Source organism: Bombyx mandarina, chromosome 13, assembly GCF_030267445.1.
Source record: "Bombyx mandarina strain Sakado chromosome 13, ASM3026744v2".
NCBI lineage: Eukaryota > Metazoa > Arthropoda > Insecta > Lepidoptera > Bombycidae > Bombyx > Bombyx mandarina.
Genome location: NC_143220.1, coordinates 10,102,041 through 10,115,708, shown reverse-complemented (window position 1 = coordinate 10,115,708; position 13,668 = coordinate 10,102,041). Strand labels below are relative to the sequence as shown.

Sequence of the window (13,668 nt, the reverse complement as noted above, 5' to 3'; positions counted from 1 at the left end):
GAAGGCTAGGTACGTATGTACAGACTTAGAATATGGTATACACTAGTATAGAAAAAATCATTTATCTTTTTATTAATGTGTAATATAAAATTAATAACATAAAAACCGCTTAAGATCAGAATCCTTAGTAATTAACATAAGACTACAGTCTTGAAATTTATTTTTGAATTCAAGAATCTTGAAATTTAATTTGTTTGATAGATAAATTTAATTTTTGTAACGCCTTTGAATAGGACCACAGCCGATCAAACTGCATTTACGTTCGATTGCACAATCTAGCCCGCTTGTTCGACACACATCTGAAACTTGCACGCAGGAGTCCGACAAGCTTTGAATAAGCTCTATATTTTAATTAATCTGATGTATGTGACATTCTGACCTTCGCAACATTAACGCTGTTAGATACTAAATCTAGATTTGAATGTTATAGTTAGTATCGTGAATTAATTATTTACACACCTGTAACAAGGCTTTAGACAAGGCTTTAGGGGCAGTAGGCGTCATAAAATTACGTTAACGGGCTTTCGAGACCTGATTTGTAAATTTAAGGTATTCCTCAAAATTGAACTACGTAGATGAGGTTGATGGTACCGAGTAGTTTTCAATAAGAATCGTATTATTTACTTACATATAGGCTTATGTGCAACAGCGAAAGTCCGTGGGCTGGTTGTAGGCTGGTATGATTGCATAATTTGATATGTACAAAACGGGCGTTTCAAAAATTGGCCCAAGGATTAAAAAAAAATCAATTTTCGAATTACATTTTTTTTTATTGCTTAGGTGGGTGGACGAGCTCACAGCCCACCTGGTGTTAAGAGGTCATTGGAACCGATGAACCACGCAACCTGCTTACGTGCGATATGAGGTCTTGGACCGTAAATTCAACAAATTCCAAACTTATTTCAAATCGCTTAGAACAACTAAATAAAACGAAGTAATGTAATTAGATGCGCGAGGAATAGGTACTCAGAAAATTTCTAACTTAATTCAAATATGTTTAGATCGGCAAATCTTTTAAAACTAGAGGTCCCGCAGTAGTCGAAATTCGACTATAATTGGAATTATAAGTATGTACACTGTTATGATTCACAAATTCTATAATAGTCTATAATCACAAATTTCGCCAAGGCTACTATAAAAAAAAATATTAATAAAGATAAACAATATTTAATTTTAATCTATTCTCAATTTGACAACAGACGTCAAGAACAAAAGTTTGACAATAAATAGTATGCATGCGTGTGTGCGTCAAACACATGGTATGTAGTGTGTGTAATGTTTTCTTTATTTATTTAATGTATCTTTTATGCATTATTTTAAAAAAAATATTATCACTGTGCACTTCTTCTCTATATTCTCTATAAGTGTGGAAAATTTCATACTCCTCCGTGCACGCAATTTTCGTAAAAAGGGATACAAAACTTTTTGCTTCACGTATTAATATATAGATAAAACAATAGTACAACTACATAGTCTAACTGTTTGACTATTTAATCTAACCATTTTTAGTTTTATTTTAAAAATATAAAGTATACAAGTAAATTACTATGTTGTTGCTAACCAAGACGTGGGCTGTGTTGTCAACAGTAAACTAATGAACTGGTGGTAGGACCTCTTGTGAGTCCGCACGAGTAGGTACCACCGCCCTGCCTATTTCTACCGTGAAGCAGTAATGCGTTTCGGTTTGAAGGGCGGGGCAGCCGTTGTAACTATACTGAGACTTTAGAAGTCATATCACAAGGTGTGTGGCGGCGTTTACGTTTTAGATGTCTATGGGCTCTAGTAACCACTTAACACCAGGTGGGCTGTGAGCTCGTCCACCCTTATAAGCAATAAAAAAAAATCAGTATTGAATGTTGAGTTTATAAGTGTGGCACGAAATTACAGATCTCGCGATCCAATTATCGACCTTGCGTAGCACTGAGCTGAGTGCACACTGTAAGTGTATTATTATTATTTTTTTGTTCTATTTTTATTTATATTTAAGTATGCTGTATTTATAGTGATTGATCATGAATAATTGCGTTTGTGAATAAAAATATCGAAACAATAGACATATATTGTAGACTTCAGCGTTGGATTTCGTGCGGATGATATTATAGTGACGATTGTGAGTCAAAATTCAAAGTTATGCATTAGAAAATGGCCTTCCTTCCAAAACTCACCTTAATATTATTTGTATATAAGTGCTATTTTATTATTAATTTAGTTTAATACCCTACATAATGTATTACAGTCAATATCTTTGTAAAACATCGAGAGATGTAGTTATTGTTAAATGTGTTGGCATTTTCCAATATATTTTTAAATATTAACCAAAAAAATATATATAGTCGATTAATCTATATATATATAAAAAGAATTGCTGTTCGTTAGTCTCGCTGAAACTCGAGAACGGCTGGACCGATTTGGCTAATTTTGGTCTTGAATTATTTGTGAAAGTCCAGAGAAGGCTTAAAAGGTAGATAAATATGAAAATGCTCGGAATTAAATAAAAATAACAATTTTGTTTTCCCTTTGATGTGTCCCCCGTCGGACGGATTCCTTTTGTTTGTTTGAAGTTTATTTTATACAAAAGTCTAGGTCTTTTATTTATCTGGTAAAGCTGGTTAATACGCCTCATTTTTAACTCGTGGCTGAAAAATTATCCTTTCATTGATTCGATTGAACAGCCACATATAAGTTGCCAAAATAGTAGGGCCATATCTTGTCAATAGTTTCGAAAATCTGCCTAAGTTTTTACAAAACTAAACTGCAGGGCGTAGCTTAACAAAATAAGTTCAGTAAAATCAAAGTGTCGTTATTTTAATAGCAGGCCTACATTCGTTAACAGATTGTCATATTATACAGTCATTGTTTGAGGTCGTGTCTCGCAACAATGTCTGGGATTTCGTCGTGACTGAACTTCGTTGCCGAGCCCACGGCCAGAGTGAGTGCTTCAAACGACTTACAAGGAGATCATGAAAGAGCTTTGTTAAATTTCGGACCAGAAAACGAAAGCTTATGATAAGAAATTAAAAACAATTCAACATTTAAAAGCTTATATTAGAATATCCTTCTTTTTTTTGCAATTTTACGTACTTATTGAATGTTATAGTGTTATATGAGCTTTACGATCAGGTCCAAAAAGAGCCTGAAAAGTACCAATGAAAACAACAGGGATTTGTATTTCAGGCTGTAGGCTGTTGTTCATATTTTGAAGTCGCCGTGGCCTAAAGGATAAGACGTCCGGTGCGTTCGTGTTGAGCGATGCACCGGTGTTGGAATCCTGCCGGCAAGTACTAATTTTTCTAATGAAATACATACTTAACAAATGTTCACGATTGACTTTCACGGTGAAGGAATAACATCGTGTAATAAAAATCAAACCCCCAAAATTATAATTTGTGTAATTACTGGTGATAAGTCCTCTTGTGAGTCCGCACACGTAGGTACCACAACCCCGTTTATTTCTGCCGTGAAGCAGTAATGCGTTTCGGTTTGAAGGGTGGGACGTTGTAACTCTACTGAGATCTTAGAACTCATATCTCACGTAACACCAGGTGGGCTGTGAGCTGGTCCACCAATTTAAACAATAAAATAAAAAAATAAAAAAGGCACTACAGGCGAATGTTTATGAAAATAAATATTTAATGCGGTTCATATTTATCGCGATATACACATTCCTCAATAAGTCGAGACCTGGTCAAGCCTTTAAGGTTTGCAACAAAATAGACCGCAATTTTGCGATTAAGTGTGATTATGCCTTATCTGAATTTCGTATAATCAGTCTCTATTGACCCGTTCAAAGGTAAATGGCATGTGCTTTATTAACACAATATCTTTTGAAACGCGTAACATGTGTTCTATACATATGTGTAATGTGTGTGTATAATTTGTGATAATAGTCAATGGTGCACGTGCTAGACTTAATGAGGGCAAGCGGATTTGTTACAGTTAAAGTATTACATTGTTTAATTCTGATCACTTGTGTTCAGTCCAGCTTATTTATTTAATTACGGTAGGCAGCGGCTTGGCTCTGCCCCTGGCATTGCCAAAGTCCATAGGCGACGGTAACGACTCACCATCAGGTGGGCCGTATGCTCGTCTGCTTATAAGGGCAATATTTTTTTTTATTTATGACCAGATCAACACCATCCTTGAGGCCACCGCTTACGATGCTGCCCCGTGGCCCAAGACAGTATGAGTTGGCACAAAAGCGTGATGGCAAAAGTCACGGATGGAGGTGGTCACGACCCTCAGATATGAAGACTGTCATGACAGGACGAGGAGGATACATTTAAATTTCATAGTTTTTAATCTTCGGTTTTATCGATGCTAAGCGTTACTGCAAGCAAATCATGCATACAGCAAACCATGTCCACAAAACCATACAAGTCGAAATCTCATTTAAGTTGTGTCACAGCTATATAGATAGCTGTAACAAACAGGTGGTGGTGACCGAAATAGGTGGTATTACTCACCTGGTCTCCCAATAAGCTTTAAATTATTAAAATTTTGTAATTGCAATCTTGTAATCATCAAGAAAGCTGCAGTTATCAAACGAACTATATTAATAATTAGCGACCCGCCTTGCCTTCGCTTCGGAAACAATAAATTTTATAATTAAATAGCTGAGTCCCGCGATGTTACCCGCGGCTATTGTCGTACCACGGGTGACGCCGCGGGGCAAACCTAGTCTAAAAAAAGTAGCCTAAATTACTCCTTATATCATCAGCTACCTATCATTGAAAGACTCGTCAAAATCGATCCAGCCGTTCCAGAGATTAGCCGGAACAAACAGACAGAGAAAAATTGTAAAAAATGTTATTTTGGTGTATGTACCGTATGCAAATGCATACAGTAAAAAGCGGTCATTTCAATATTAGAAACAGATACTCCAATTTTATTTATATGCATAGATAACATCGTGATAAATATTCGAAATGCAAAAATACTCAATTTCTTTGTCCGAAGCCAACCGCGTGTGAAATTGTTCTGCACGGCACGATCAAGTTCGGCTTCTTACAAAATAGGTGATTAATTAATGCTTTTGTATCGGACTCAAGGCCATAAGGCTGTCGCCCAGGCCGTGTGACGTATGGACAAGTGCAAGTGCCTGCGTTTTGGAGCCGGATATATGTAGTTGGAAGGTCAAGCCACAGAACGCCAAGAGCAACTGTTACTCTGGACCCTCGTGTCTCAAAAATGGGCACTTTGTTTTGATTGAAAATTATTATTTTGGAACGAAGTTCCTTATGGGACGATGCGGAGGGGTACCCGCCCTAAGCGGGAAAAAACGTCCGGAACGTAAGATTTTTATAAGTAATGCACACAGTGTACGACTTAACTTTGTAATAACGTACAAAAAGTAGCATATTTTTTATTTATTTTTATCAATAAAAAAAATCATAATAAAAATGTATACCCGAATAATTATTTTCTTTATACTTCGAATAGAACTTAAAATTAATATTTTTATAATTAGGAACTTCGTTCCTATCCGGTGTCCCACGATACCACACATTTTTTTATTGCTTAGATGTCTGGACAAGCTCACAGCCCTCCCGGTGCTAAGTGGTTACTGGAGCCCATAGACATCCACAACGTAAATGCGGAAACCACCTAGAGATATAAGTTCCAAGATCCCAGTATAGTTACAATGGCTGCCCTACCCTTCAGACCGAAACGCATTACTGCTTCACGGCAGAAATAGGCAGGGCAGTGGCACCTAACCGCGCGGACTCACAAGAGGTCCTACCACCAGTTCATTAGTTTACTGTAGACAGCACACCTTATGTCTTGGTTAGCAACAACATAGTAATTTACTTGTATACTTTTTATTCTTAAAATAAAATTGCGTAATTGTGTTGTCCTTTTCGTGGATTAAAGAAATTTGTGTATCCGATCGTCAGCTATTAAGCCTATCAGCAAATACTTCGTGTAAAGAAGAAAAAATATCGACATAAAAATTAAAAAAAAAAGTGCATTTGAAAGCTTGAGGTTTTATAGCCTCAATTAAAGCAACCTTCTGGTTGTTTTATCCGTTTCCTAATATAAGAAGAGGAAACGAGTAAATAGCTGTGGACAAATAAACTTTCCGTATTTCATTGAATTGAAAATGGCTGTTCAGTGATTGTAAAGTATGCAGTTTATTAAAGTACCAAGCGTTTTACGATCGTAGACAATATAACAACAAACGACAATCTAAAGTTATGTGATATTAAATAACAATAACATTCAGTTCCATTCGCTGGTCACTAGCATTGTTTTAAGTTGATTTTCTTCGTACTGTGCTGTGTAGTGTTGCTTCATAATGCATTGTTTAGTCGCATTGTGTGTATCACTTTCAGCTTAGATCGACCTATTATAATATTATTGTTTGCTAGTCTAATTTGTCATTCATGATTGTTATTTTTATTATTAGATAAGCAACTGTAAATTGTTTGTAATTTATCCACTAGATGTCCATTAATTATTTTAGACTTTGAGAAAGGTGGAAACTTTAATGTATTTTCTTTTTTTTTTCAGGTAGAGGGATTGACAAGAACCAGCAGAAGGCTACCCAGCCCTTCAGCTCCTGATGTCAACAGTGTATCTAATTCCAACCAGCCTGAAGCCCAACCCACCTTCAGGTCTCGAAACAGCAGAGGGCGGGATGAAACCACACCACGTGACGTTGTCCGAACGAGAACCCGGAACAGGCCGATAGAGGCTACGTCCGAATCAGCGCAATCACAAGAAAACAACGAACGATTCGATTCGCGAAGGACTTCCAGTCGATCTCGAGGCCGACCAGTTGAAATCGAAGTAAAAGCAGAACCGATAGTAGCGCGGGAGAACGTCGCTCGGAGCAGATTCAGGCAAGTCAGCAGACGGCCGCCGCAAAAAACCCAAACTACTTTGGAAACCTCCTCACCAACCATCGATGAATCTAAATTAGAAGTCATTAACTCAAACCTAGACGATATATCTAAAATCGTACCCAGAGAAGAAATAACCTCTACAACTCAATTTAGGAGGAGAAGTTCAGCTACACCAACAACAGAAGCTATAGTACCACGAGGTCGTCGTGGGCGTATTAACACAAGAACTAACACTCGACCTTTGGACCTCGACAGTTCTGGTACGACTAATTCAATTTCCGTCTCTGATAAAGAACCTACAACAGCAAGAACAGGAGACATAAGAAATGCTAGAAAGTTGAGATTTAGAACGAGACCCGCAGAATCTGATGCAAATCTAACTGGTGAAGGATTGACGAAACGAAATGAAGCAGTGAAATCTAGTCAGAGAAAGGAAATCACTAGTCAATCTGAAGCGCAAACCTTCGCGCCAATCGTTGAACGTATCGTTTCTCAAAGTACTGAAGCTAATAAGCTGAAAACTACAACCCTTAAAGTAACCAAAGTTATAAGACGTCCATTGAGTCGTAGGAAGCCCAGCATCAGATCCTCAGGTTCTCCACCAAAAACTAAAGAAACGGAAGAAATCAGTGATGACGATAACTATCCACCAAGCTTTAAAGCGTTAATTCAATCTAAGAATGCATCGGTGAGTTTCATCTTATCATAACGGTCAAGGTGTAACTAATTTTACCTAACTCACCTTTATGACAAAAAAAACTAGTTAACCACATTGCTTATGTAACCCCTAGACTATTTCCATTAAGAAAGACTCCGAAATAATATTACACATTTTCATTGGCATTTTCACGTCACATTTTCAGACACAAGCGAGCTCTCCGCCTATCGAGAGTTTGTCCGTGAAAGCATCACAAAAAGTTTACAACACGTATACTCCATCACTACAATCCACTCAAACTGGCCCAGCTGAAAATAAATACTCTAGGGTAACAAACATTTCATAACCATATGATCTACTTAACACTAACACAATTTTGAAAGATTTAACAAAAAAATTTTTGGTCACTATCCATTTAATCTATTCGTATAATTATTTGTTAATTATAAAGTTCAATATATATATCCCAGTGAAATTACTTTAAACGTAAATAATCTAACAATCTTATAAAATGTGGTATTCATTTTTGCAACTTTTTGCAATGTAACATTACAGCTCCGTAAGCAAAAAGATATACAAGAAGAAGATATACAAGAAAGAGTTGATGATAAGCTGGACGATGTAAGTACGACACCCGAGGAGACGAAACCTTCCATAGTCGATAGCAGTTCAAGAAAAACATTTGTTTCAAGAAACCGAACGGTCTCTTCGTCATCATCAAATCCGTACTCAAATCAAAAACCAATCAAAGTAAAATTCAACCGAAAAGTTAAGGTTTCTACAACAGAAACACCCAATGTAGAGAGTTCAACCAAATCGAAAGACTTAGAGGGAAAAAAATCTTTTGTTAGACCACCAAATTTCTCGAGAAAATTTTCATCTATAAATTTTGCTGGCAGCACAGAAATATCAGTTGTAACTGAAAAATCTAAAGATAATTTCGCAAACATAAAGAGAAAACCTATTCTACCAAAAACGTCCTATTATTCTCGACTTCGAAAAAATCTAAATAAAAATATTACTTCCCCTACTGAAAGCGGAAACGAGCCAGTTGTCGAACCTGTACAAAATAAAGTAGAAGATACTGCTGATATGCCGTTAGTTTTTACGCTTTTGAAAAAATCAAACGACAGTTTTATTAATTCTGAACAAACAAAAGAAGTTAACACAGAAAGCAAAAATGATGTCCTTATAACCAGCAATAGTAAAGAATCCCAAGAAAATAATACAATTAATGAAGTATCTATTGTGGCAGAAGACTCCGAAAGCATGGCTATGGGTACAGCTCCTCCCACAATTTCTGCGCGAATGGATTCCGACAGATACAAATTTCATGCTAATTATAAAGATGAAAATCTTTCTTCTAATGAATCGAAACAAAGGGTATCTACGTCTATAACATCATCAGTAAGAAACATCCAAACAAGAAAATTTGGTCGGAAACGCGTGAAATCTAAAAATGCGGTAAATGTTGAAAGCTCAACAACCATACCAAGAGATAGAAGTATTAGAAAGTATAGTGAATCTTACTCCAAAACGACTGAAGCATCTAATAATGGTGTAAGTACATATTATATTTTATATTAGCCTAGAAACATAGTAATATATTATTATTATGACCTATTGACGAATATTTACAGATTACATCTGAACCTGAAAAATCTAAGAGTAGGTTCAGTTCTAAATACAGAGCCACAGTAGTCGATAAACCATTTTACAAACCCACTGTACCCACAGTCACATCATCAACTGTAAGTAAAGTCACAACACGTACCAATAAATAACTAACACAGACCCAAGTTTATTATTACACCTTCAATTTCAGTGCAACAATAGTTACCTGAAATTCATTATTTTTCAAAATTTTTATGAGCAAAGCCCCTTTATAATTGGCATTAAAATATTGTTTCATTGTTGCACCTTCATCATACTGTAATTAACATTTTCATACCATCCAATAACTGAGTTCTTTGATTCTATTTTCATTACCATTCCATTGCCATTTTGTTTGTGGATTTATTAAAAGTCAAATAATTGCTTACCATGTCTGTGAATTTCTATAAATGTATGGATGAAATTAGTTATAATTATTAATTGAAAATTTCTAGAGGGACTGATACTTTTAGTGAATCCACATTAGATTTTTGTTAGCATCTAATGGCTAAATTGAAATATTTTTTTAAAAACAGCTTCAAAAATTTATACTAACAAATGAAATTTCTCATTGCTAAAGGCGTGGCTGAAATTCTACGTCACTGACAACCTGTTGACAAAGTCTATAGAGGAGCCTAAATGGTTCATTGGGGAGGAAATAGATGTGGCTACAAAGTCAGTACCAAGACAGAACGTAATGACGTCAAAACGCAAACACGAATCATCCACAGAACGGGTTAATGGAATCATTTAGTTCATAATTTTGTTTCACATACATCATTTACAATCACATTCTTTTGTAATATAATGGTTGCAGATTAGTTTTAAAGAGATTGTGTATCATAGCATTTTATTACAGAAGTTAGAATTGTTTTCTGCTTGGAACATCTCTTTGGAACATCAATATTTTTTAAGTTTTCGCGTTAAGATTATAATTCAAAATTAATAAAAAAAAAACTTAACGCTTAAGCTTATATCATTTAACTAATGTATGAATAATTTGTAGTGTAGTGTTCACTAACATTTAAGACATTAAACTATGTAAACATTTTGTGCCTTGTTTTAATAGAAATTCATTTTCATTTAAATTTCTTTCTAAATATTATTATCACTAACTTCTTTTATTTTACTTGTTCATTTCCGAATGTTATAAAGAGGCTTTGGTCTGTGCACGAATTTCCAAAAAGGGTGTTACTGCAATACTTAAATGCAACCTTAAATTCGTTTTCTATTTTTCTATTTATATGGGTGAGATTACTTCTTATTTCAGGTAGAGGGAGAAGAAATACAATTAGGGCCAGATCTGAATGCTTTTTCTATTAGTCAGACACGAAGGACACTATCTTCAGCAGACTTGCGACTTTCAGAGAGTCTGGTGAAACAATCACATATAATGAACGTTGAGGCGACCAATCATTCGCCTTCAGTTACAGTTTCAATTTTTGATGCTTTAGCTGAAATTCTTACTTCAACACCAAAACCCAGAATTTCCACTACAACTGAAGTAACGAAACCACCAATCCTTAATACAGATGTAACAAAAATACTCGATAGCGTGAGTAATGTTAATGTAAATAGTGCTCAAGGCATATCAACTCAAGACAATCGTACAGCTATTGCCGTAAATGTAAGCACTATTACTAAATCTGTACAGAACACTGATCAAGCCACACCCAATGTGATTAACACTATGACCGAAATTAGTGTTACGCAATCACCAAACACGCAAGATGAAAATATCACCCCTGTGAATACACTGCCAACCCCCACCCTTCCCCCATCCACTCCTGTTTCCGCAAGGAGACCTTTTGCTATTAAAGTGTTGTATTCAGACACCGAAAGGCCGACAGACAAAACTACGACTACTACACAAGCAACTTCAATCCAGCCGACTGATCCAACTATGGTATATAATACTGTATCTGATCTTTTGTTAGCTAATAATAGTATAGTATCATCAGAACTAACGAGCATGTTGTCTAATAACATTAAGGAGATTATACAAAATATGGACGAGGATAGTAGATCTAGAATTTCAGGCGATATGGCCAGTTTGTTGAAAAATCTAATTCCTAGAGCTTTAAATGGTCTTGCAAATTCTCTTGAGAATGCTGATTTTGTCCCAAATACCACTCCTTACAGCCTGCAGGACTTAAGGGATACAGAAAATATTGACATTAACATTGACTCTGTAAATATTGATTTTCCACAAAATGTAGCGATTGGCAGTAATGTAAATATCACTGTAGATAGTAGTAACACACTAGTTAAAAATGATGTAGATATACCTACCCAAACTGTAAATAACACAAATGTGACACGTAGTGTTACTGAAAACACACAAATTGTATCTAGTAGTGAGACAACTTCAGCAGTTGTTGTTACTCCCATGAATGAGCCACCTGTATCATTGGCAACTGAAGCAACGACTTCAATAACTGTACCGCTGACGTCGTCTGTCACTCTAGATAATGGAACCGAGTCCGAAGAAAAAATTCCTGCACCATTCCTTACCAACTACCGAATCGATGATCTCCCTGCGCGCGACTTAGAGAAAGACAATTTAGATGAAAATTCAAATAATTGGAATACTTTACAAAATAGGAACGCGTTCCCTCTCATATCTTCACCGACACCAAATATAGATGAAATCAATATTCAAGATCCATCACAGATATCGCGTTTCCAACTGTGGGTTTTATCGAAAAAAGCCAGAGTATTAAAAATGATCGAAGATTTAATCAGGCAGCACAATGATGAACTAGCATCACCGCCTCTTCTAAGTGATATAGCGAGCGTTTCTCAAAACATGAATTTATCTGAGCGTTTGACAGATATCATGAATAATATGACATCTACAACCTCGACTGTGACTAATACCGACATAACAAATTCTCCTTTAGCTGCTCCTTCATTCCCTCCATTTACTTTTTCCCCAACCTTATCCGTGAGAAGCTTACCTTTAGAAGCCGAAACGACAACAACTCAAGATCTAAAAGAAAGTACAGTATTGGCAGCTACTACAACATTAGCTTCCACAAATTCTGTTGATGTACCTGAAACAACAACAATTTCAAAATTTGATAGTTTATCATTTCGTTTTGGTTCTGATGATGAATCTATTGATGCCAGTACCACTGTGACAAATGTACCTGTAACAACGTTCACTGACAATATTGATACTTTTCCAAGCACAACTGCCACAGCTACTACAGAACAGACAGAAACAATGAGTAGTACACCAGAAACATCAGGTACAACAATAACAAATACAGGCAATTCAGAAATAACCACAGAGCGAAATACTGAGACTACTGCTTTTGTGCCCGCCACAGAAACAACAACTCAATTTAACTTAGAAATCACTACTCAAATTCTTGAAGAGACCACTACAGAAGCAGCTGTTGAGACGACGACAGCTGAACCATCTGCCGTCACAACAATCCTATCCACAACACCTTCCAATAAAGCGAACTTTGCTACAACTATACCAAAAAAAGATTTTGTCATTTTCGGAATATTGCCGAATAATACAGTGGTACGTAAAGACCCTAACGACAATGTTTTGGAATCATTAACAGAGGCCAGCCCGTATATAGTTTACGGCGTGCTACCTAATAACACAATAATACGAAAATTTCCAAATGGAACTAGAGTGCCACGAGTCATGCAAAAAATTGACGTACTACCAATCAGTCCATGGAGTTTAAGGAACCCATACAGCCCCATCCATAATAATCCAGCCATTGTCAGACCGCGGTCTAACCCTATCCGAGTATCCACTAATATCGATAATACTGTGACATCCACAGACACATCAAATAACGGAACGGAAAACAGCTTAACCATCGACACTGTAAATAACCAACAAAATATGGTACCGACTTTACATTGTTTAGCTTGATGCCATGCTTGACGCTTTTTCACTTGCAGCGAGCAGCAATGGAGTGAGAGCAGTGCATGAAAAAGGGTTTCTTCGGTATCTGTAAGCTCTGCATGCCTATCACAATTATTACGCCTGCCAAATAACATGGCAAGGTGTAACTTTATATTTCGTAATTGCAGATACCCTCATCAGCACTTAATATTAAAAGCAGTTCATTGGGTATAATAACTGCCACAAATAAGCCGCCTGCTGAAAAAAGCACTGCCTCGCATGTATTGAGTTTACGCACATCAACAATGCTACCCTCTATTGATGAGATTCTGCTTAATAGTATATCTTCAGCTGCTAAAGAGGAGATGGTCATATCATCCATGACGAGCTCTACTCGTGAACCAAGAATATTAACACTGGATATTGATCCGGAGGTATATCATTATTTCAGTCGTGTATTTATTATTATATGATTCTTATGCACACTTATCTATAACTAAATCATCATCAAATTATCTGCAATTTCCAAATACTTTCCAGTAACTCGGCTAAATTGGTATTGGTAGTCTTCTTGCTGTGGTATAAAGATTTCATTAATTTTGATTTTCAAAAGGTAAGTGGTGTTGGTTCTAAAT

General features: G+C 36.2%; 1 protein-coding gene across 11 annotated transcripts in view; it reads left to right on the top strand.

Annotated features, from left to right (window-relative positions):
* Window positions 1-13,668, top strand: part of LOC114244042 (uncharacterized) — a 116,559-nt gene that overhangs the window by 92,430 nt on the left and 10,461 nt on the right. For 5 of the 11 annotated variants that reach the window (XM_089732459.1, XM_089732466.1, XM_089732462.1 and 2 more), the window contains exons 4-9: window positions 6,511-7,533; window positions 7,709-7,831; window positions 8,059-9,063; window positions 9,144-9,254; window positions 10,427-13,033; window positions 13,222-13,467. In XM_089732459.1, the coding sequence (XP_089588585.1) occupies window positions 6,511-7,533; window positions 7,709-7,831; window positions 8,059-9,063; window positions 9,144-9,254; window positions 10,427-13,033; window positions 13,222-13,467 (5,115 nt within the window). Of the gene's footprint in view, window positions 1-6,510; window positions 7,534-7,708; window positions 7,832-8,058; window positions 9,064-9,143; window positions 9,255-9,736; window positions 9,893-10,426; window positions 13,034-13,221; window positions 13,468-13,668 lie in introns of all 11 variants that reach the window. The other 6 variants (XM_089732463.1, XM_089732467.1, XM_089732469.1 and 3 more) reach the window with 6 other exon arrangements.